This window comes from Liolophura sinensis, chromosome 1 (genome assembly GCF_032854445.1).
Source record: "Liolophura sinensis isolate JHLJ2023 chromosome 1, CUHK_Ljap_v2, whole genome shotgun sequence".
Taxonomy (NCBI): domain Eukaryota; kingdom Metazoa; phylum Mollusca; class Polyplacophora; order Chitonida; family Chitonidae; genus Liolophura; species Liolophura sinensis.
This window is the reverse complement of record NC_088295.1, coordinates 67146071-67172238: the sequence shown is the minus strand read 5'-3', so window position 1 is coordinate 67172238 and position 26168 is coordinate 67146071. Positions and strand designations below refer to the sequence as shown.

Genomic DNA, 26168 nt, shown 5'->3' with positions numbered 1-26168 from the left:
AACAAACAAAATGGCGCGGTATTGCTCACTCGAACTGTATGTCGGTCACACCTGTCAGTGATGAGAGAGACAATGGGGAGCTTTAGAGGACAAAGACGGTGATGATGTTACCGGGTTGACGGGAAAAAGAAGTGTTCACACTGGGATCGAGATGGAGTTTCTTCAGCATCTAGCACACTCGCTGAAAAGTGCTCGAACAGTCGAGCTTCCGCTAGGTGAAATAAGAATTGAGATTACGACATTTGATACTGTCACAATGTCAGTGTCAAATAATGCAAGATTGCGAGAGTAGGAGGTCTAACTGTTTTGACAGTCTCAATTGATCGAGTCATGAACTCATGTCAGGTTGTCTTTGTTTTTTTTTTTTTTTTGTTCGTTTGTTTTAGTATTTTAACAAAGCTCTTTTATTCACTTCATGTCCTAAATTTGATGTTGAGGACATGCACGTACGCGAATTTACTGCAATTAGTATGGTAAATTTTGTGTCTCAGATGAACTCATGATTTCACAGTGATAGGTGAATAAGCGACATTAAACAAATGTTATATTTAAAGCTACATACAACAGATCATACACAGAAAGTAAGACAATGGCGTTTTATTTATTTTTTTTTTATTCATTTATTTATTTCTTTATTTACTGCATGTCACATAAACCTGATAAAGCCAATTCGGAGGTTTTTTTGTGTAGTATGACTAATTTCTTATCAGAAAAACTGGCTCTAAAGTATCATTTTAAGGCAATTATGTGCTTGTGAAAATGTTGAAATGTGAAATACAGTACTTATTTGTGTTGGTTAACCTTTGATTCTAGTGAAAATTAAAACTCAGTAAAAAATGTTGTTGACAAACTTCCATGTCTTTTCAGATAATCGATCAGCGTTTTACATGTTGATGTCCATGGTAATTGCAAACCAACATAGGTAAGCGTTTAGCATGCTTAGCTTGCAACAAAGATGGTAGGCCTATATCTGTATTTATTTCTTTTTTATTGGATTTATTTAGTTTTCAGCTGATTGACTTGATACGAAATTTTAATGCCAAACAAACCAAAAAAATAAAATAAAAAAGTGGTGAATTTTATATGTTGGCACAGTGAATATGATAGTTCAATTAAATGTCGAGGTCTATTTTCAACAATTTGTGTTATTTACCTGCCTCAACATTTAATTGTTGAATTCAAAAAACATGGTAGGTCTGTTCTGCAAGGCACTCTGTGGAACGAAGTTGGTCATTTATTCCGCTACCAAAGGGCGGCACACTCCGATTTCTGGTGTGCATGAATGAGAATAGGACCTTTATTACCACTCCTTGCAAGTGTCAATCAGAGTCGTAATGTTGTTGACATACTGTGTTTTTGAATTCAACAATTAAATGTTGAGGCAGGTGACTATCAGAAATTGTTGAAAATGGACCTCAACGTTTAATTTATATGAACTGTGAATAGAACTGTTGCCAACTTCCTCTTCTGTTTTTGTGAACTGACAGTGAATATTTTGACACATATGTACAAAAATATAAGTTTGGTTTCTGTTTTTGCAGGTCAGTGGCTGAGTTACTGGCAAACTCCAAGTTTGATGTCAACTACACTTGTGGAAGAGCTCAGCGAAATCTACTTCATATTGCTGCAAAGTATGTAACTTACTGATGTTTGACCTTAGTTTATTGTTTTGAATGGTTGGAAACTCATTTGTGATGCATTTTATAAAATAGCTATATTTTGATGGGCATTTTGAACAGGCCAGATCTAGTTATTTAGCATGGATGTAAACTGATAAAATCAGTTTTTTGGCTGGCTAGTTTTTAAATCTCTGTGTTCGTATTTTTCCCTATTTGGCTCACATTAATTTCCTCCTCTGTAAGAGTGAATCAGTGTGATTGATGGAACAGCCGGTGAAGCCTGAGACTGATACTTACATTGCAGATACCACATTGTAGCTCTCCCATTAGTACATGCTGGTGGACAGAGAGTTACTGAGGGGAAGCAGCAGACATGTACAGCTCTTGGCTTATTCCCCCCCCCCCCCCCACCACCATCCCATTGCAGTGTAGTTGATTTCAGGCAGAGATAGAGGGTGTGGGCGATGGGGGAGGTATTACCTTTGTGTGAAGCATAAATAATAATTATCATATAGTGTATGGAATCAGTGATGAGTGTAAATAGGTAGCACAACTCTGCAAGTCATAGCTTTGTTTAAAACAAGTGTTTTTATTGAAACAGTAACCCCTTACTTTCTTTTTGTAATGGTTAGCCAAGGATCAGTGTCTAAACAGCTATGTTAACCAGCCAATTTCGTGAGCTGTCATTCTGCAGCTCTCCGTCCATCATTATGTAAAATAGAGGAGCTGCAGTACTGAATCTAGCTGATACTCTGAATGTTTGATCATATTAGCCATGGTGAAGAGTGACCTGCATGTATATATTCTGATAAGTGGCATCCTTACGATTTCTCATTCAGCGTGTATTTATTTTATTTTCAGCTGCGGTGCCTATGAATGCCTGAGTTTACTGCTGAAGAAGGGGGCCAAAGTAAACTGTCAGGATATGTCTGGCTGTACCCCCTTACACCTGGCGGCCAGGAATGGGTGAGTCCTCCTTATAGTCATTTATAGGTTGCACAAACAGACACTTTTATGTTGCAGGTTACAGTCCTCCATGATTTGAGGATTTTAGAACTTAAAAAGCATCATTTTATGATTTCAGTGTCCCAAACTGCTTTGTTTTTTCTTGGAATTGAATTGCTATCCACCTGTGTCTATTAATTTTTGATGATTTCTCTCTTTACTTTTGTCAAGTACTGTTAGTCTTGCTTTAACATTCAACTACATATTTCTGTGCATGTAAAAATCATGATTAAATGAAATGTTAGGTAGTTATGGTTGTTTCAGTAGATAAATTCTTTGGGAGTGATAACTTTTGATGGAAATGATCAGAAAATTAGGAGAGACTTTCAAAGTATGGCAGAAAGTGCGGCTTGTTTTTATATGTTCGTGGACCCTGCATATGGACTTGGCTCGACTCTTCCTTTTATTATTAACCACAGAGACACTGTTGACTTCATTCAAATCACACATACTTTTTCGCTTCAAGTCAATAATATTTTCATCTCGCACTAACCTTGATGCATGCCTCGCCTTGACTCTTCCCGAAATATGGAGAATCAAAGCAGAACATTAATGCCCGCAGTAACTTTTTATTCTGTCCCCCATCATTTTGGGTGAATCCTTGTGGCAAGATCACGAGAGTAGTCCCCCTTGTACCGATAAAGGTGTATTTACTGGGATCTTAAAGGATTAGTGTCCAGATTCATAATTTATTCATAATCAGCTGCCCCTATATATATTGTCAAATTGAGTGCCAAAAACTGCTTAAAAATGTATAGTAATCTGAGTACTATGACACTTGTAATCACTTGATAATGAGGCTGATTTTATGCATTTTTGCCACCAGCAATCGGCAGTCTGCTGAATTACACCACACAAGTCCAACCTTTATGAGCTGTCAGAGCTTTGCCATTTAGTTCAGTGTTAAAAACAGCTGAGTGACAACAAGCATATCTGTTTCTTCACGAAATGGTTTGCTATTCTGCATAGGGTTGTAAAAACAGGTCATCGAATAACCCTGGGGTTATTTTTCCAAGTTTTAAAATGATTTGGCCCTCAGGATGGCGTGGATTTACAGCAAAAGACAGAAGGACCAAAACAGCCATACCTGGTCTGGCTATTTTACCGTTGAAAGCAAGACGAATAAAGCTGAACTTGAAAGATTTCCACCACGGCACCTGCACACAGTGGTTATAAATTACTATTGACGGAACTGAGAACTGATAGATGGCAAATCTCTGTACTGGAACGCCGACGTCCACATTGTACATGTATTTTTATTGTACACAGCTATAGGCCCCTACATGCATAGGCTGTTCGGAATGCCGACAATAACATATACTGGTAGCTGTCATCGCATGTGTTTGTCAATTCCTTGGGGAATAGAATGATATTTATTGTGAAATGGATAGAAAGAAAGAATAGTAAATAAATATTAAATCTTATGATAAACACATGACATGTATAGTGTAACACAGCGTACCCATCCGTATTACATGTAATTGTCAATGCTGTTGGAATTGACCAGACAAAGATCAAATTCAAGGTCGAAAACTCAGAATCTGAAGTCTTGCTGGAGATGTCAGTGGCGTAAGTCTGAACTCTGGAAAATGACATCGTTTTGATTTGAATCCTGAGGTTATATAGGCCAGTATATTTGTTTTGATACCAGCTAGACCTGGGTTGGACATCTATAACGTCGCCCACTGAGCCGCACTGGGCAGCAGGCTAGAGATCGGCTAGTACAGTAGATTGTTTTGGGGGATTTTAAGGCATTACGTTTCTCGAAAGCCCACTCGTTAATATACTGTTCAAATAGGTTATAATCTTTATAATTAAGGCCAGGAGTTAAATCTGGACACTAATCCTGTAATTTCCGAATGATGGCGAACAGAGCATAAAACTTTAGCACTGACATTAACCTTTTGGCTCTCTGTGGCTAATAATAAAAGTTTAAAATCAAGCCATAGAAACATGCATCATCAAAGTTCGCTTGAGATTAAGCTGTTTTCTTCAGACAAAGAAAATGCTTGAGCAAACTGGTGGAGTACAAAGCTGATGTGAACATTCGCAACAATGAGGGACTGACCACGGTAAGTACAACACTAGCAGTCTCCAGATTTATTTAGTTCAATATGTCAGCATGGCAAGTTATTTTTTAATGATTATGTATATGGTCATAACAAAATTTTCAAGGTTCTAAAATACAGTCAGTATGGTATATTGTGTTTCACCTACATGTATACTTTGGCATGTAAAATTGCACATTCAGAGAGCATAAAGCTGTTAGTCTACATTGAAGAAAACAATGAGGATCAAATAAACCTAGTTAATCAGTGAATAATGGAAAAGCATAAATATTTGCAAAGAAGATAAGAGAGATATGAAAGATTTTCCTCGACATAATATGTATTTTATTGTTTGTGGTTGTGAAATAAGCAAATATTTAGGACTGAACACGGTTGAAAAACAGTGTGGAAAGAATCTTTGTTACTCTATAGTCAGTGTTTGTTTTATGTCTTGGACGAATCATTGCCTGCTTTCTTCTACTATGTCTTTTAATTACCTAGACAAAGCAATTGTTCATTGAATTCTCCATACTCATAATAGAGTAGTTTATTTATTTTATCTATTTGATTGGTTTTTACGCTGTACTTTACAAGATTTCACTTATACAATGGTGGCCAGCATTATGATGGGAAGAAACCTGGCAGAGCTTGTCGGAAACCCATGACCATGTTATAGAGTGTTTAATAGCTGAATCTGTGACCATGTTATAGAGTGTTTAATAGCTGAATCTGTGACCATGTTATAGAGTGTTTAATAGCTGAATCTGTGACCATGTTATAGAGTGTTTAATAGCTGAATCTGTGACCATGTTATAAAGTGTTTAATAGCTGAATCTATGACCATGTTATAAAGTGTTTAATAGCTGAATCTGTGACCATGTTATAGAGTGTTTAATAGCTGAATCTGTGACCATGTTATAAAGTGTTTAATAGCTGAATCTATGACCATGTTTTAAAGTGTTTAATAACTGAATCTATGATTAATGTCGTGACGATGCTATGTTATTATTTGTGAATGCATTTACATGAGCGAAAAGGTCAAAGCATTCCATTTAAATCTTAAAATCATCTCTGCCTTTGAAATGTCCTTTCTGAATAATGCTGATATGGGTGCTCATAGTTTCAAGACTTGATGTGCACTAAACTTTCTTGATTGTGCACCTTATTGCACCATATATTATTCTGTTATGTTATATTATTGTGCACAGATTGTATTCACCGTACATGACTGTGCCTCATTTCAGCTCCACTGGTTGGCTGTGAATGGCAGAACAGAACTGTTGCATGATCTCTTGATGCATGTCAAAGATGTAGATGTTGAAGTAAGTGGATTGTTGAGAAAAGACAGAAAACAACTGAACAGCATTCTTTATGGCTAATGTACATGTAAGACTTGTGAGTAGATTTGCGAAATAACAAAATAAATTCTGTAAATACTTCATTGCAGATGACATACACATAAATTGTATGAGTAGAAAACTTCCTTGATTTATAACCTTGCATCTAGAAAGTTTATTTATTTATTTGATTGGTGTTTTACGGCGCACTCAAGAGTATTTCACTTATACTACGGCGGCCAGCATTATGTTGGGAGGAAACCGGCCAGAGCCCAGTGGAAACCCATGACCATCCGCAGGTTGCTGTCAGACCTTTGCACATACGTAGAAAGTTTAAGGTGAGGATTTGCAGGCCTTCTCTTCTTAAGAGAGACAACTATCTATACCTGGATAAACTGAATGGCTCTAGTTACTTGTAGTAAACTATTAATTATAACATTCATTAATTAATTCATTTATACTGAAGTTAAATTCCAGGGAGAGTATTGTTGTATGATATCACAAGATGATTGATAATGTGTATCACTGAATGTTTATTTCGTGTTTTATGCTTTGTTTTCCTCACTCTAGGATGCCCAGGGTCAAACTGCTTTACATGTGGCTTGCCAGAATGGCCATAAGTCTGTGAGTATATTTTGAACATTTAAATTACTTTGTTGGAAAATCCTTTGTGCTCGTTACTGTTATAGCCATCTATGTTAAAATCAGTTCATTTAGGTTTCCATCAGTCTGTCTGTTGAGGAAAGGATGTGCTTATACACATGTGTATGTGATGAAGGTGATGTTAAGTCCTCTTCATTGGCTAAGTACATGTAGGTCAAGTATACAGTCATGTGTCACTTGTGGTGGTAGTAATGCTAAAAGTTTACATGGAAGGGTTTATCGCCGTGTACATGATGTATCTCTGCCGTAGATTGTTACTTATTGCTGTGTTGTTGAATTGCAGACTGTCCTGTGTCTCTTGGAGAATGGGGCTGATGTTAACAGAGGGAATCACAACAGGAGCACACCTTTACACTTTGCCTGCAGGTCTGTGCTTCTGGTTGTCCCAACAGGATCAGAAATTAAACTGCTTCCTTAAGAAATTAAATGAAGAAAAACCGAATTTAGACATACAAGATGAAGTCAGTTTGACAAAAACATCAGCAATTATTAAAGGTTTATTTGGTTGAAAAGTGTGTCCAGTTTAGTATTAAGTTGCTGGAGCATTTTTTTAGTTAACACAACGTGTAACAAAACAAGCAGTTATGAAAAGTGTATTAATCATGTTTGTGTAGCTTTTAAGTCTGTAAGGGCCTTACCAGTGAATGGTCGTGGGTTTCCCCTTGTCTGGTTTCCTTCCACCGTAATGCTGACTGCCATCATATTTGTGAAATATTTTTAAGTACAACATAAAACACCAATGAAATAAATAATTACTGGTTGGAAAAAATATATATACACATATATATGTCATTAAATATTGCAGTCATGGACAGAGGGACACTGCCCATATCCTGTTGCAGAGAGGAGCAAAGTTTATACCAGACAGGAATGGGAAGACACCTCTGGACTTATGTGTAGAGGTACAGCAATTGTACTTCTCCCTTTTCTTAAATACTTGTGAAAGCCGGAGTCCTGGATTTTAGGATGAACTGCCCTATTCAGAATGACCTTGGATATTGTCAGCAGGCATTTAGAAGTATGATCTGATTCAGGTCTTGTAGCATTAAAATTTTAATGGTGAATTAATTTATGCTTGTGTATATTTACCTAAATCTGTCCTAGTTTTTTTAATTCTTGGTTTTTAGGGTGGCTACAGTGAAACCTGTGATGTGTTACTTGACAGCATGCCCAAGCTATTTGAACAACTAATTTACATGGTGCAGCGTGAAACAATAAAAGAGAGCATGGTGAGTAGAGCTGTTTGTTGAACAAGTGACATGGAATACAGTATTTCTCTAAAGGGCTGATCATGGCCAAGTTTGCTAAAATGCTTGACTTTCCATTACTGTTACATGGGAGGTGTTGGTTCAATTCCCACTGTGGCCAGGGATTAACTGAAGCTCCCCAGTTGAACTGTTCTCAAGGTTTTGATAGCAGTAATGGGCTCGTATTTATGTGGTCTTGCGTGAAGTTTGTTATAGATACAGTGTAACGTGTTTTCCACCAGTAACATGTACATCTGTTAATCCCATGTGGGAAAGTTCCTCACTTACCTGCCAAAGGTTAGAGGTTCAAATAACTAAATTTTCAACTTATTTTTGTTGAATGGGTACATGCGTTTGGCGTCCCATTGGTGTAGGCGTGACTTATTAGATGTATTAGATGGTTTCTCGGGTACTGGTGAGCACTTTGTAAATGTAAAATATTCTTGAATTGGATGGAAGACATGTCATAATTGGATCATCCTCAAATATTGCAGAATAGATTAGAATGTGAACAAAACAGAATATCTGCATCAAATTTTGGTTTATTAGATTTAATGAAATGTCTGTTAATGGAATCATTTTCAGATCTGATGAGTTCCTTGTTTGATTTTAGCTGGGACTATTCATCTCATGTACTGCTAAAAAGAGTATGCATTTGTTGTGACATGTACATGTGGTTATTTTCAGCTGTACAAAGTGCTGTATCACCTCTGTGCTGTAAAAAGAGTATGCATTTGTTGTGACATGTACATGTGGTTATTTTCAGCTGTACAAAGTGCTGTATCACCTCTGTGCTCAGGGGGAATCTCAGTCTGACAAGGTGTTGTGTGGTTTGTCAGAACAAGCCACTCATATAGGTCACAAACTCCTCAGGTAGGTCCTATAGCATGGCACTTAACACTGTACTCACATTAAGTGTTTAGTTCATGTAGGCCCCAAACTGCTTAGGTAAGTCCCTTAACACAACACTTATCACTGTACTCACATCTTGTGTTAAGCTCATATAGGCCCCCAACTCATCAGGTAGGCCCTATAGCACGGCACTTAACACTATACTCACATCTTGTGTTTATCTCATAGAGGCCCCAAACTGCTAAGGTTAGCACAAAACTTATCACTGTACTCACATCTAGTGTTTAGCTCATATGGACCCCAAACTCCTCAGGTAAGCCCCTTAGCACAACACAACACTATACTCACATCTTGTGTTTAGCTCATGTAGGCCCCAAGCTCCTCAGGTAGGTCCTATGGCATGACACTTAACACTATACTCACATCTAGTGTTTAGCTCATATGGACCCCAAACTGCTAAGGTAAGTCAGCACAAATTAGCTCATATGGGCCCCATACGCCTCAGGCAGGCCCTATAGCACGGCACCTAACACTATATTCACATCTAGTGTTTAGTTTATATGGGCCCCAAATTCATCAGGTAGGTCCTATAGCATGACACTTAACACTATACTCGCATCTTGTGTTTAGCTCATATAGGCCACAAACTCCTTAGGTACGTCCTATAGCACAGCATTTAACACTGTACTCACATTTAGTGTATATCATATATAGGCCACAGGCTCCTTAGGTTGGGCCCATTGCATGGCGCAAATCACTAGTTCTGTACTCACATCTATCGCTTTGTCAATAGTGCTTTATAATTAACAACTTAATTTTGATTAACACATTAGTTGCACTATCATACATGATTGTGGAAACACTGAATCAATCACATTTAATCACACTGAATATACTAAATGTTAATCATTTGCCTGCCCTTCAATGCATTAAACTTATTCCTGACAACTATGGATGAGCTTATACTAGTTCTAATATTGGAACACATGTAGAAGGTGTTCTAAACATGTAGTTCATGGTGGCAGGCTTATGATTTATGTGGGACCGACCTGCATGTTCAGGTATTCATTCTTCCAGTTTATTTGGTTAATACCTGCAAATCTTTTGATGTAACCATTTTTCTACAACCTAATACCTATCTTTTAATCCTTAAAAATCATTACAGTTGTTGTGTTTAACTTTCTTCCTCTTATTAGATTTTCTTATAACTTTGTCAGCATTAAAGCATTGTTTCAGTGTTGCTAACAGTTATTTTTCCACTCTTCCTTAAACGGCTTTTTAATATGAATGCCTCATCGCTACCTGCCTTTTAATACCTTACACTACTTGATACTTTTGAATCTGTAATCATCTACTAATTTTGCAGTGCTAGCTACCTTTTAATCTGTGTCTTGTTACAATATTTGCCTATTAATCTGTAGGACTAGTTACAGTGTTTAACTGCCTTTCAATCTAAAGGCCTCATTACAGTGTTTACCTGTCTTTTAATCCGTAGGTCTTGTTACAGTGTTTACCTGTCTTTTAATCTGTAGGTCTCGTTACAGTGTTTCTAGTGTGATGGAATCACAGGTGCGAAGTCTCTTGAGATGTGTCAAGTTTTTATGCAGACTGTACAAGCTGACAGTTGCCCAGGCTGAAGGGCTCCCGAGTATTAATGGTGTCCTGAAGATCTCTCCCAGGACCTCACAGATTTTCAGAGTGAGCTTGAATTGTTACATTGTTGTAAATGTTACACAGCTTTTAAATTGACCCATAGTTCTGTTAGCAATGTAGAACATCATGGTATAGCAATACTTGGTTTTAACAGAAACTGTTGTGGCCCTTTAATCAGATACTTAGTTCTTGGTTGTGGGTTTTCCCAGAGACAGCTTCCTCCCTCCATAATGCTGGCTACCTCGTATTAGTGAAATATTGAACAACACGAATCAAATTAGTATATTAGTAGATAAATAAACTTATTTCTTTAATCTTTAAGTCAAGAGGTTTGTCAGGCACCTGAACGGTTTTTATTTTATTCTGGTTTGTCATTTTTTGAAACCAGAATTTGATCACGTAATACATACACTTATGGTCATCTGTTTGTTTTTTTTTTTTTTTTCAGCCACTTGAGTTTCTGTGGAGACTGCTGGAAGAGTGGTTGAATTTGTTAAAAATTGAATTTGAAAACTGCAGAGATGGTGAAAATGACAAAGACATGCTTGACAATGACAAAGAGATCTGGAAAGAGGAAAATGGAGCTGCTTGCCCGGTGGATAGTGATGAAGATTCCGGTAAACACGTGGTTAAAACTCCGGACGAGGCCAAGAACTTAACAACCTGCTTTATGTTGGGAAGTACAAACAGGTCCAAATCCACCAGCACTCCCGAGTCCCCAAAAACCTTCCTCCAGACAGCTAGTGAAGAGTGCCTCAAGGGAAGTAACCCTCCAAATGGTTTCCTGGATGAGATCAGTGCTGATATCCAGAAGCTAAGGATAGACCCTGACGACCAGGATATTATCGGTGCTACTGTCCCTAGAATATGTGCTGTCATTCAGGCCTTCTATATGTCCTGTGCCTCCCAGTCTGGAGAGTGAGTATCAGGGTTATGCATGTAGTGTAGTGTAGTGTCAAGATAGTGAGTACCAGGGTTATACATGTAGTGTAGCGTAGTGTCAAGGTAGTGACTATCAGGGTTATACATGTAGTGTAGTGTCAAGGTAGTGAGTATCAGGCTTATACATGTAGTGTAGTGTCAAGGTAGTGAGTATCAGGGTTATAAATTTAGTGTAGTGTCAAGGTAGTGAGTATCAGGGTTATATATGTAGTGTAGTGTCAAGGTAGTGAGTATCAGGCTTATACATGTAGTGTAGTGTCAAGGTAGTGACTATCAGGGTTATACATTTAGTGTAGTGTCAAGGTAGTGAGTATCAGGGTTATACATGTAGTGTAGTGTCAAGGTAGTGAGTATCAGGGTTATACATGTAGTGTAGTGTAGTGTCAAGGTAGTGACTATCAGGGTTATACATGTATGTAGTGTAGTGCCAAGGTAGTGAGTATAAGGGTTATACATGTAGTGTAGTGTCAAGGTAGTGAGTATCAGGGTTATACATGTAGTGTAGTGTAGTGTCAAGGTAGTGACTATCAGGGTTATACATGTATGTAGTGTAGTGCCAAGGTAGTGAGTATCAGGGTTATACATGTAGTGTAGTGTCAAGGTAGTGAGTATCAGGGTTATACATGTAGGGTAGTGTAGTGTCAAGGTAGTGACTATCAGGGTTATACATGTATGTAGTGTAGTGCCAAGGTAGTGAGTATAAAGGTTATACATGTAGTGTAGTGTCAAGGTAGTGAGTATCAGGGTTATACATGTAGTGTAGTGTAGTGTCAAGGTAGTGACTATCAGGGTTATACATGTATGTAGTGTAGTGCCAAGGTAGTGAGTATCAGGGTTATACATGTAGTGTAGTGTCAAGGTAGTGAGTATCAGGGTTATACATGTAGGGTAGTGTAGTGTCAAGGTAGTGACTATCAGGGTTATACATGTATGTAGTGTAGTGCCAAGGTAGTGAGTATAAGGGTTATACATGTAGTGTAGTGTCAAGGTTGTGAGTATCAAGGTGGTAATTTTGTAGTATGTGCAATGGTTAAATTGTTGCACACAACAGTGATGGTTAATATGGCAACATAGTAGGTAGTATCAGGGTTAAAGCATGGTGAGCAAACCAGGTGTCCCAAAAATTAGAAGAAATAGATATCCGGGTAAACCTGCTTATCACCCTGGTTATAATATGTGGTCAGGGAAGTGAATTTCAGGGGCGTAACTTTATACCAGCTAATTGAGTGAGAGGATCATTACATGGTTTGAAGTGTCAGAGTTATAACATTGTGTCAACAAGTATCACGGCTATGATTTTTTCACAACATACTAAGTATCAGGGATATAACATGTTTGCAGGAATGGTCGAAAGAATGGCATCTGTGTGTGATCCTTAAGATTTATTTTTGATCAGATACTCCTATCAGGAAAAGAACTTTGACAGACGAATCAAAGAGTCATAACTTCTAGTCCTTGTGGTGGATAGTGCTTCCCGTAATTTTACCTGTAGAAATTTATACCTTGCGTATTCCATTGTTTTGTAGGATGACCTCTCCCAGATTTATTGATTTTGTCTGCAGACACAACAAGGTCCTCAAATCTTTAGTCAACAGGTAAGTACATATAAAGTTCAAAGCTATTATTATAAAAAAGTCTTTTTGTTTATACTTTGAAACTGCATATATGGAGAACTCAGATTAAATTGGTATATGTATCAACTACAGCCTTTGTTTCTGAATGCATCATGATTGACTTTTTTATTTTGTTTTTTTATTTCCAGAAATCCAAAGGTCATTTTTGATCATTTCCATTTTTTGTTGGAATGCCCAGAACTGATGTCACAATTTTTACACATAATCAAATCACAGGTAATTGAAATACATATAATGACATGAATGTCAAGGGTGCATTTTAGTGTTTTACGAGGAAGAGTGTTTGTAATACAAGGTTATATAATAGGGCAGAGAGTCATTTATGTAAAATTTGAAAGTACATTGCATTTTATTTTTTAAATGAATTTCTTACCATTTTAATTTTGGTTCCTTTCACTGAAATTATCCCCAGTTGAATTTTTAGCTCATATTGTTGTGGAAATTAGATTTGTAAAAGTTTACATTCAGATGAACATAACATCCTGTGGATGCACAGTCCATATTGTCACAGGGTGTAGTCTCACCATTTTTAGTCTGTGTTTGTTTCTGTTGCAGCCATTTGAGGCACGTCGTCAGTGGTTCTATGAAAACCTGCGCCCCTCTGATAATGATAATGACATGATCCACACGCCCCCAAGTGATCAAGATGTTCTCATCGTTCACAGAGGTAAGCAATAACCAGGGCAGGCTTCTGTCAGCATCCAGGAGCCCATTTTTACAAGAGGGTGCAACGTTTGCTGAGCACTACAGATTGTTTTTAAAAAGGGTCCCAGGTCATTTTCTTGCTGAAAAAGACTTGTTACTTAAAAGTAGGCACTCAAATTAATATAAAGTTTAATGTTCAAAGTGTAGAAACTTGCTTGCATCATGAAAGTGAATTTTTACCCTGGACATCTTAAACAGACAAAAACATACATGTGCTTCTGTTATTGACCCCATAGATATTAAGATGCTGAAATTTCACAAACTTTAAGAAGTAACTAGTGGAGTAAGGCTTGGAAACTGGAAGATATCTCCAGATAAAATTGCTTATTCTTGAGTTTTAGCTCTCAACTATTGTTTACAAAGTTTGCTGTCGTATGCATGGTAAAGTCTGGACTTAGTGCCTTGTACTGGTATATACTGGCACTGATTATTATTACACCACATTTTCAGGGAAATTTAGAGCCATGAAGTACTTATTGTAGGATATGAATGAATTAAGTTGCCAGTGAGCCAGTTTCTGAACTGAAATTCTGTTGTCTTGTTTTTTTGTGTTTTTTTTTTTCAGATAAACTGTTTGAGACCAGCTGTAAAGAGATCTCAAAGACCAACCCTGACCGATTGAAGCAGGGCTTAGCAGTGAGGTTCCAGGGTGAAGAAGGCATGGTAGGTTTTTGTTTGGCCTGAGGGTTTGGACAACTGAGGAGTCTCCCAAGTAATTATTGTGATACCCTACAAGTTACCCTAAATGACCTAAAATTTGACCACAAAAGAGCATTTTTGGAAGCAAATAAATGTCATGAGATATTACTTCTGGTGCTAAAATGCACATTTTCTCAGTAGGTTAAATAAAATATCTCAATTTTCTGCCAACAGAAGTAGTTATTTGGGTAAGTAATGGTTAAACATTAAAGACTTAGAAATCTCCTTTAGACCACCATTTTAACAGATTACATACATAATCGCACTTAGCCTTATGCAGTATCTCTTCAGGTCATGACATTCCAGACACATTTTAGCAGTCTACAGCCATGCATGTAAGCATGATGTGGCGCTGTAGTACATTGCAAACTCTTCCCTTTTAGAGTCGGCTTTCACAGACGTTGAAGCCCACTATTATTGCAATATACGTACAGTGTAGGCATTTAGTTGACTAGAAATGCATATTTATCGTATGGTAGGAGTAAAACCTTAAGCACAGTGACATCACAATGAGTACTTAAGAGATAAGAAGTAGGCTTTTTCAATCAAAGCCTAAAACATGGTGGGACTTTCAATATTCTTTGAATCGGCAGATTTTTTAAAAAAATGACTGTTCAAAACCCATTTTTAAAAAAAAAATTTAAAAAAAGACAGAATTCCATGCAGTTTGTAGAGCTCTATCATATAAGGTATAGTTTGTGTAAGTGTGTTCTTTTCCATTAAGTTGTATGAAGGCAAGTGTCAGTAGATTGCCAGAAGCTTGTTACACGTATGCTAGTAGTGAGCTTGTGGCATGCCACTGAGAACCTTACCCTGGCTGGTACAATAGTGCCATTGATTCAAGCCATCTGGGATGTTGATAACACTTTTGTCAATGAGGTTTATTTATTTTGTTTAACGCAGGGTCAGGGGGTTGTACGAGAATGGTTTGATGTCCTCTCCAAAGAAATCCTCAACCCAGACTACGCTCTCTTCACCCAGTCAGCTGATGGTATTAATATCTGCTTCATCTAGTTAAAAGGCACACATGAATTTATTTGAATATGAATTGTTTATTGCCCACTGATGCAGCGCAACATTTCATTTCTTGATTTGTAGTGTGTTATAATGTGATAATCTAGCAGTGTCACACGTTAATGCTTGATGGGTTGTTTTGTTTATTACTTTGTTGCTAATAAATAGCTTCAATTCAGTATAAAGTAAAGGATGTTTTTTATTTATTTGTTCTGGCCAAATATTTTGGGCAAACTTTGTTGCAAAAGGCTTGACCCAATGATTTAATGAAACAGTTTGATTAAAGATTACAGTGTCTCCTTAAGACTGGATAATGTAGCATTATTTATATTTAGATGAGTATGTGGAAATGTCTGTCAGCAACCTGCAGGTGGCTGTGAGTTTTTCCGGGCTCTGCCTGGTTTCCTTACACCATAATGCTGGCCACTGTTGTGTAAGTGAAATATTCCTGATTATGGGTAACAGTCCAATGAGATCAATAAATAAATTATGTTTATCTGAGATGGTATTGGTTTCAGGCACGACTTTCCAGCCTAACAGTAACTCCTCAATCAACCCAGACCACTTGAACTACTTCAGGTTTGCTGGTCAGTCTATGGGCATGGCTCTGTACCACGGCCAGCTGCTGTCTGTCTACTTCACGCGCTCTTTCTACAAACATATCCTAGGTAAGTAGTTTTGAGAGATTTAAACAAAGGAATGGTTATCAATACTGACACAATTATTTGAACTGGTTGTATAAAATACCGTGTAGAAAACTGGACTCGAGATCTTAGACCTAAGTCATTTTAAAATTGCAAATTGTGACGTAACAAGGTCCAAATATTGCTTGACAAAGTTAATTCTGAATAAGTTATCGTACAGCATATTTAGCTAAAATAATGGAAGTGAACATGCCAAATTTAAGGATTAAAATTAAACTTGAGTCTAAAGATAGCTATGTGGTCCTGGGTCCTGATTTTTGTGAACATCAAGTTGGAGTAAGCATGGGATACTTGTTAGTGGGGATCCTGATTGATCTTTTCATTTATCAGAAAGTCTGAGCTTAGCTTGAAAATTGGTATTATTTTCCAAATTACTAAGCATCATAACAGGGGAATCCTTGGCTGATGGGGATTAGCACGCCAGCATGGTGCAGTGACCAAGGAGCATCTCACCAATGCAGTCGCTGTGAGTTCAAGTCCAACTCATGCTGGCTTCCTCTCTGGCCATACGTTGGAATATCTGCAAGCAGTTTGCGGATGGTTGTGGGTTTCACCCGGGCTCTGACCGGTTTCTCCCACCATAATGCTGACCGCTGTGGTATAAGTGAGATATTCTTGGGTATGCCGTAAAATACTAATCGGATAAATAAAATATTAATACTGAAATGAAATTTATTTTCCTATTTACATGTATGTATAGTTTAGTCCTGCAGTAGTCATCAGAGAGCTGGAAATTATCTTTATCCTTGCTAATAATATGTCATTTGCATGTCACTTGATTATAGTGATAACTTCTGGTCCACAGGAATCCCAGTCAACTATCGGGATGTGGCATCCATAGACCCAGAATATGCCAAAAATTTGCAGGTAAGGCCTTCAGCATTCTCGCACCCACTTTTATCTGGTGCATTAGGCTACACCAATTAACAGTTTTGTTTTACGAGCAGAGTGAATATTTTTGTCAGTGCCGGAGGAGATAAATTGTCTAATTTTGTGTGAAATGTGGATTCCTGTTAAAGACTGTTATTTACACAGTTGGAAAGCCTTGAAAAACAGTAGAATTATAAGAAATCATAAAGATCAGACAAAATAAAATGCTGGATTTTCAGAATTGTTAGTATCGGCTCGGGGGGAAAAAAAAAAAGAAAACATTCACCTTGGTGTGGCCTTATGTAAGGTTTTACTACGATCACACTTAGGTTATGAAACATCTGTTATTAAAGGGAATCAAGTGATGACACCTGGGCCCGTGGAGATCAGCTCTCCCTCATAAAATTAACTTCCATTGTATGAGTGAAAAATTGTTGAGTATTGCTTCAAATAAAGTTCAAAGAAATAAATATATTGTTCCGATGCTTTGCAATAATGACTGTCTTGATCAAGAAAATGCTGCATTCTTTTCATTGTTTGTGTCGTACTCTCACTGATGTAACAAAATGAGCGTCACAACAAATGTTTGTTTTCTCTTAACAGTGGATACTCGACCATGACATATCCAACTTGGGCCTGGATCTGACTTTCTCTGTGGAGACGGACGTGTTTGGGGTGATGCAGGAAATTGAGTTGAAGCCAAATGGCTGTAAACTGCCTGTCACAGAGGCTAACAAGGTATTAAACTTTGGGGTGATGCAGGCAGTTGGGATGAAGCCAAACACCTGTAAACTTTCTGTCACAAGGGCTAACAAGGTATTAAACTTTGGGGTGATGCAGGAAATATAGGTGAAGCCAAACACCTGTAAACTTTCTGTCACAGAGGCTAACAAGGTATTAATCTTTGGGGGTGATGCAGGAAATATAGGTGAAGCCAAACACCTGTAAACTTTCTGTCACAGAGGCTAACAAGGTATTAAACTTTGTGATGAAGCAGGAATAGAGCTGAAGCCAGACACCTGTAAACTTTCTGTCACAGAGGCTAACAAGGTATAAAACTTTGGGGTGATGGAGGCAGTTGGGATGAAGCCAAACACCTGTAAACTTTCTGTCACAGAGGCTAACAAGGTATTAAAGTTTGGCGTAATGCAGGAAGTTGGGATGAAGCCAAACACCTGTAAACTTTCTGTCACAGAGGCTAACAAGGTATTGAATTTTAGGGTGATGCAGGAAATAGAGCCAGACACCTGTAAACTTTCTGTCACAGAGGCTAACAAGGTATTAAACTTTGGGGTGATGCAGAAAGTAGAGCTGAAGCCAAGCACCTGTAAACTTTCTGTCACAGAGGCTAACAAGGTATAAAACTTTGGGGTGATGCAGGAAATATAGGTGAAGCCAAGCACCTGTAAACTTTCTGTCTCAGAGGCTAGCAAGGTATTAAGCTTTAGGGTGATGCAGGAAATAGAGCTGAAGTGGTTACCTGTAAACTTTCTGTCTCAAAGGCTAAAAAGGTATTAAACTTTGGGGTGATGCAGGAAATAGAGCTGAAGCCAAACACCTGTAAGCTTTCTGTCACAGAGGCTAACAAGGTATTAAACTTTGGGGTGATGCAGGAAATAGAGCTGAAGCTAAACACCTGTAAACTTTCCAGCACAGAGGCTACATGTAACAAGGTATGAAATTTGCAGAAAACTTGCTGAAAGCTTAATGGTGGAAATACCTGTAAATCTGAAACTAAGCGGCTGTTATCTGCCTGTCTTACAACCCAAAAAGGTATTAAGCTTTAGGGCAAAGCAGAAATCAGAACTGAAGCCAAGAGTGACAGTTGTCTTTCTTGTTTCAGAATGAGTATGTTCAGCTAGTGACAGCGTTACGGATGATTCGAGCTATCCAGCCTCAAATTGACAACTTTCTCTCTTGTTTCAGAATGAGTGTTCAGCTAGTGGCAGAGTTACGGGTGATTCAAGCTGTCCAGCCTCAAATTGACAGCTTTCTCTCTTGTTTCAGAATGAGTATGTTCAGCTAGTAACAGAGTTACGGATGAGTCGAGCTATCCAGCCTCAAATTGACAGCTTTCTCTCTTGTTTCAGAATGAGTATGTTCAGCTAGTGACAGAGTTACGGATGATTCAAGCTGTCCAGCCTCAAATTGACAGCTTTCTCTCTTGTTTCAGAATGAGTATGTTCAGCTAGTGACAGAGTTACGGATGATTCATGCTATCCAGCCTCAAATTGACAGCTTTCTCTCTTGTTTCAGAATGAGTATGTTCAGCTAGTGGCAGAGTTACAGATGATTCATGCTATCCAGCCTCAAATTGACAGCTTTCTCTCTTGTTTCAGAATGAGTATGTTCAGCTAGTAACAGAGTTACGAATGAGTCGAGCTGTCCAGCCTCAAATTGACAGCTTTCTCTCTTGTTTCAGAATGAGTATGTTCAGCTAGTGGCAGAGTTACGGATGAGTCGAGCTATCCAGCCTCAAATTGACAGCTTTCTCTCTTGTTTCAGAATGAGTATGTTCAGCTAGTAACAGAGTTACGAATGAGTCGAGCTGTCCAGCCTCAAATTGACAGCTTTCTCTCTTGTTTCAGAATGAGTATGTTCAGCTAGTAACAGAGTTACGAATGAGTCGAGCTATCCAGCCTCAAATTGACAGCTTTCTCTCAGGATTCCATGACTTTATACCTCAATCCTTGGTGCAGATGTTTGACGAATTTGAGCTGGTTTGTATTAACTAAGTCTGTTTATAAATGTGTGTATTAGATTGGCCTATTTGATCAACACCATTTCATTCTTTTGCGGAGGAAATATGGTGAGATTTCCCTAGTGAGATCTACATTATTTCTTCTAATTTTTAGGACAGATATTAGTAGTGCTGAAAGCAAAGAATTACATTTCTCTGCTAGTTTTTTGTAAAAAGTAAAGATATGAATATGTTGTGCATTAGATGGACTAACCATATGGAAAAAATGTGCTAGAATTACATTATATTTGCTGAAAAGAGCAGAGCAGGCATCCCAAAACTTAGAAAAATTAGGGTACACACTGTTTCTGGAGCCTTGGTGGCAGGAAATAATGAACATTGCATGGAGCCAGAAGGGCTTTTTAGATAGCCTTCTTTTAAGTTCTTCAGATGTACGTGCAACATCAACGTGACATACTAAGGCCACGCCAATTTATGTTTTTGTTTTACAGAAAGAGTGAAATAAAAATTAACTGAAACGTTGTATAATATGCAGGAAATGTGGAGTGCCTACTGCATTTTTTCCTGTGGAAGATTTACATGACAAGAAAGGCTTGTATAAAGACAGGAAAATCATAAAAATATCAAGATTGGAAAAAATAAAGGGATGCATTTTCAGTTTTATTTTATGATTTTTTTTCCATTTTTGGACTTTTGGAGTCTGCTCACCCTTAAAACACAAAATAAAACTGGTGCGCATTAGTTGTGGCAAAGTTTGTCAGTTACCAAAGCTAGCTGATGAATACCTATGCATTAGCTGTGGCAAAGTTTGTCAGTTACCAGATCCAGCTGGTGAATACCTGCGCATTAGTTGTGGCAAAGTTTGTCAGTTACCAAAACCAGCTGGTGAATACCTATGCATTAGTTGTGGCAAAGTTTGTCAGTTACCAGATCCAGCTGGTGAATACCTGCGCATTAGTTGTGTCAAAGTTTGTCAGGTACCAGATCCAGCTCGAGAATACCTGTGCATTAGTTGTGGCAAAGTTTGTCAGTTACCAGACTTTAAAAGAGGAGGTTATAACTTCCTCTCTTGGTGTTCACCATGAAGGGGATAGTGCAATGACTGGTTGACCCCTATCAGTATAATGGCTCGGGCGGTGCGGCTTACTTGCCTTCGGTAGGTCATCTCAGTGAAGCAGCACTAAATAAAAGAGAGGTGGAAATCCGTCCTGCAACAAGGAGGCATATTACACGTACATGCGCCCTAAGGATTCCTTCGTCGTCATATGACTGAAAAATTGTTGAGTACGACGTTAAACCTCAAGCACTCACTCACTCACTCAGTTACCAGATCGAGCTGGTGAACACCTGTGCATTAGTTGTGGCAAAGTTTGTCAGTTATCAGATCCAGCTGGTGAATACCTGTGCATTAGTTGTGGCAAAGTTTGTCAGTTACCAGATCCAGCTGGTGAATACCTGTGCATTAGTTGTGGCAAAGTTTGTCAGTTACCAGATCCAGCTGGTGAATTTCTGCGCATTAGTTGTGGCAAAGTTTGTCAGTTACCAAAACCAGCTGGTGAATACCTGTGCATTAGTTGTGGCAAAGTTTGTCAGTTACCAGATCCAGCTGGTGAATTTCTGCGCATTAGTTGTGGCGAAGTTTGTCAGTTACCAAAACCAGCTGGTGAATACCTGCGCATTAGTTGTGGCAAAGTTTGTCAGTTACCAGATCCAGCTGATGAATACCTGTGCATTAGTTGTGGCAAAGTTTGTCAGTTATCAGATCCAGCTGGTAAATACCTGTGCATTAGCTGTTGCAAAGTTTGTTAGGTACCAGATCCAGCTGGTGAATACCTGTGCATTAGTTGTGGCAAAGTTTGTCAGTTACCAGATCAAGTTGTCCCAAACGTCCAACAGATCCAGTTGTATCGTAGCTGGAAAATTCTTTGGTGTCTTGAGTCTTGTCTTTCATTTTGCAAATAATAAGAATTTTAAAGACAGACGTACGTTTCGGATTTGAGTGATTGTTTTTCCAGTCGCCAGTTTGTGAGCAAGTGAGTGAGTGAGTGCTTGGGGTTTAACGTCGTACTCACTAATTTTTCAGTCATACGACGACGAAGGAATCCTTAGGGTGTATGTCATGTACCTCCTTGTCGCAGGATGGATTTCCATCGCTCTTTTATCTAGTGCTTTACTGAGACGAGTTACGGAAGGCAAGTAAGCCATCGCGCCCGAGCCATTATACTGATACGGGTCAACCAGTCATTGCACTATCCTCTTCATGCGCCAGTTTGTACGTGTTAATGTACATTCAAGTCTACTGAATGTGAAGATTGTTCTATATGATGTTTACTGATCGTGCATAGGAAATATTGACCAAGAGAAGGAGTAAAAATTCATTGAATGTTTTTTCATGCAGGGAGTCTGATATCAAATCCACAACTGGTTAACTCTTGATTTTTCATCTGCATTTGCGATAGAAATTTTATGTTTAAATCAGTGATATGATAATAGATTGTATGTGTATAGAAAGCTTGAGTAACAATGTACATTCCGGTACATATTTGTACCTACAGGAGGTGATGCTGTCTGGGTTACCCGAGATAGATGCTGTAGACTGGAGGAAGCACACCGACTACAGTGGATATTCAGATGACTACCCCATCATAAAGGTCTGTCTGGACAACGTAAATGTTACCCTTATTCCTCAACATTTTCGCATATGAAACAGCAGCTTTCAGTGCAGTTTATGCACGTTTTTAATTTGATTTTGGAATTAAAATTACCTTGGTTGGGTTGACCAATTTCAGAACTCCACAAAAAAGTATAATTTTGCAAGTCTACACAGAATAATGTTTTCAGAATACGATTTAATAAACACCTTGAAAACATGTTGAAAGGTTGAAAAATTACAGTGCTCAGCAATTTAAGATCATTTGTTTCTTTTTTCTTTCTTTTTTAAATAGAAATATTAAAGAAATTAAAATTATTAAATTGTTAAGAAAAATCTAAAAAAAAAAAAGAATTTTATCAACAATCTATTACTGATTTTATGTAAGGGCCCATTTGCGTGGTCAGCCAGGTTACTCCAGGCAAACATGTTCTTGTTGATAAAAAAATCTGTCACAAGCATTATCAAAACTCCCCTTATTGCTTGCCTCACTCGTCATATTAGATTTGCATTGTGGCCACCACTTGACACTTGACTTTTTTTCCCCTACACCCCTGGACTGGTTTTCTTTGAAAAAATAATTTTTTAAGTGTCTGTGAGTCATCCTCATTTTACAGTCTGCACACTTTGTGTAATATGGAACTTGAAGATGTCAGGTTTTAACTTGTAGGTGTCAGCTTTTAACAAATAGAAGCTCTTCAAATAAAATTCTATTCTTTGTTCTTTTCTGTTATAAATCACTCTTTTCATACAGTTTGTGCTTGTAAAGAAAAGAGGTAGTTCATCAGCAGACAATGGTGTGTTTTTAGACGGCTTAGAATTGACTTGTGTAGGCAGGGAATGTTGAGGGATCACACCCATAACAGCGTCTTAATGAGAATTGTTGGATTACATGCAGTGATTTCTTGGTAATGTCATTTGGGATTCTTGTACATCACCTTAACTCCAGGTCTAATTTTGTGTTTTTCAGTGGTTTTGGGATATTGTTGGACAATTTACACAACAAGAAAGAGTTCTTTTGCTTCAGTTTGTCACAGGGAGGTCAGTATTCCTGTCATTATCTGTCATTTATGTATTTGTGTAAAAATACCTGTATCTGAGCACTGCAGAAGTTCATGAAGACCCTCAGCCATGAATGTAGGAATCATGAATGGTTAGTAGATGCAGCTAGCTGAAAATGTTGTTACTTTCTCCACAACAGACTATTGAATCTATCGATTCTTTGCTACATGTGTATCATGTGAGCAAGGTTACTACATTATTGTAGTAAACAGAGGAGTTTTCATCTCCTGCATTTCTTTGCAGCTCTGTCACAGAATTGTGGTTAATAGTCCTGACAACAGCAGCAGGGCATAATCCTCTGGGTTGTCCGATCCTTCAATTATTGAATTGAATAAATGAAGCATATTTCTTGCTGCTCTCCTGGATTTTTCTAAGAATTGCATATTACAGAGTACAACCAAAGATGAAAAACTAAAAGTTTAAAGTTTTTTTGGGTCCAGAAATTATTAAATGTAACATATAAAGAAAATGTTTTTTACGTTATATGTCAATACTTTCCACTATAGGATTCAATCAACCCATGGTCAATAAGGTAACAGTTTAGAACTGGCTAGTTCAGACTGTGACTTTTGATGTACCTGGGAAAGGTGGTTGTTTACTCCAGACAGTGTAGGTCAATGGTGAACTGGCTCTAAACATCAGTGGAATAAAATAAAATTGTTTGCTTTATTTAAAATCTATGGTTGTCTTTGTAGCTCACGTGTACCTCATGGTGGATTTGCCAACCTGAGTGGCAGTGGTAACACTCAGAAGTTCACCATTAGTCATGTGGCCTACACACAGAAACTGCTGCCTACAGCCAGCACTTGGTGAGGAGCAATCCTTTGTGGTTTTCTTTTGTGACTTACATGTATTTGGAAGATGTAGGTCTTCATACTGCAGAACATTTTACAGATTCGAGTCGCGACCTTTACTAGAAAGTTTTAAAAAATTCAGACAAGCAAATTTCAGATTTAGGTTTAATACAAGTGTACTCTTTAGATTTAAGTCTTGACTGTCTTGCACCTCCAAGAAAGATTCCCTCTTCAGATATTATTTTTACAGCTTTCCTTACTTTAAAATCATTGTAAATCCTTTAAAAAAAGCTGGCTTTAATATCTGTATTTCTCATATACCTGTTTACTATACTCTTTACCATTTGTTGTATTTATTTATTTTTTTTCACAGCATTAATTTACTAAAGTTGCCAGATTATCCCACTAAAGAAGAACTTTTGGACAGATTGACAATCGCCATTCAGTGTGGAAGCCAAGGGTATGGAATGGCCTGAGAGTCATCTCCCTTTGCCCGCAAAGGCCACAGGATTAACCCCCTTGAATCTTTTCCCACTATTGTTTGCTGATTGCGTGTCGTGCATAGTCCAGTTTTAGAATACCTGTACCTCTGAGAAATGTTCCATGAGTAAACATGGGAAAGAGATATTTGGAAGTATTTTCTTACTGAACAGATACAATCATGTTTGTTGTTATAAATGTAGTGAACTCCCTTTCCTGGACATTTACTTTTCCAAGCTTTTTTTAAGACCACTAGTACGGTTTGCTTGTGTAGTAAACGGTTTTGCTCAGTATTTTGCATACCAGTCTATGATCGCATTTTACTGTATCAGTGCTCAAATTTCTGTAATGAAGTGATGTGTTTAGTCTATCCTTGGTCTCAAGTCAATGGGAAAATCTTTTGTGAAGAGCATCTACAGCTGTACATGTATGTGTGTTAGGTCTTAAGAGAGTTAGGTTTTGATGTATACATGTGGGATATATTTTTGCAACTGTATGCTGTTTGTGGTATGTTGTAGTTTACTTTTTTTGTTACAAATGTACTGGCCATATTTATTTAAATATAGAAATCCATTTATTCTAGACCTTAAATGGCAAAGGAATGTTCATGATGACGAGACTTTTATATTGAATATGCAGAATACTGAACAATGATCCACAGGTATCTCTTTTATGGATCCCTGCAGTTTTAATGTGATGTTTTGCTTTTTGAGTGTTTTTAAAACACAATTTTTTTTTTACTTATGCATTAAATGTAGGCTTACTTAACCATGTAATGTAGTGTAATGTGAGAGCTGTGTATTCAACAAATAACTGTAGATTAGTCAAAGAGTTTTAAGTGATCATTCCAAGTGATGTGGTACATGTCTGCTTACAGTAAGAAATACAATGACTTATATCGTGCTATTTTGTGGCTATATTTTGGCTCAACCCAGTAATGATTGTTTAACTGTGGAATGATTCAATCTGATGATTCTGTGTATGTAATTTTGACATGCATACATCTAAAAAATCAATATATCCAAAATATGTGTTTGTTGACATTTATTCATTTGGCATTATAAATATTTCTATTTCTAGAAATATGGAAGATTGGTTTCCTGCATGGAGGACAGTAAGGGGCCAGTCCATTTTTTATTTTCTATAGGCATGAAATTCATGTAATTTGAAATTACAGTGAGATTTATGTTATTACAGACTTGTGATCACATTAGCTGATGTCCAACATCTGTCTTATCAGTGAAAATTCAAAAGGAGAATCTGGAATTTGCATTACATGAACTATACCTTTTTCTCGTGCTGTTGAGGTCCACATCATTTGACATGTTCCTGTAGCGGTTTTCTTCTGCTGGTCTTGTGCAGCTAGGGTAGTGATGATTAACTGGTACATGTACGTGTACTTCATGGGGTCGTTTCCATCCACAGCGTTTAGTATCCGGTTGGTTTTAATTCATACATGTACAGTTCAGTGTTCAACAGGAACTATGCA

General features: G+C 37.8%; 1 protein-coding gene across 1 annotated transcript; it reads left to right on the top strand.

The window, feature by feature from the left end:
* Window positions 1-26: 26 nt before the first annotated feature.
* Window positions 27-25786, top strand: LOC135468873 (E3 ubiquitin-protein ligase HACE1-like). Its single transcript, XM_064747335.1, has 26 exons — window positions 27-215; window positions 868-922; window positions 1542-1631; window positions 2481-2585; window positions 4621-4696; window positions 5917-5994; window positions 6580-6633; window positions 6956-7038; window positions 7478-7574; window positions 7800-7901; window positions 8686-8792; window positions 10316-10469; window positions 10873-11342; window positions 12893-12961; window positions 13129-13216; window positions 13556-13667; window positions 14271-14368; window positions 15308-15395; window positions 15937-16086; window positions 16928-16989; window positions 17596-17730; window positions 19581-19712; window positions 22249-22344; window positions 23314-23384; window positions 24101-24214; window positions 24573-25786. Exons 1-26 carry the CDS (start codon window positions 152-154, stop codon window positions 24673-24675), a joined length of 2853 nt encoding a protein of 950 aa, XP_064603405.1. The 5' UTR covers window positions 27-151; the 3' UTR covers window positions 24676-25786.
* Window positions 25787-26168: the final 382 nt, after the last annotated feature.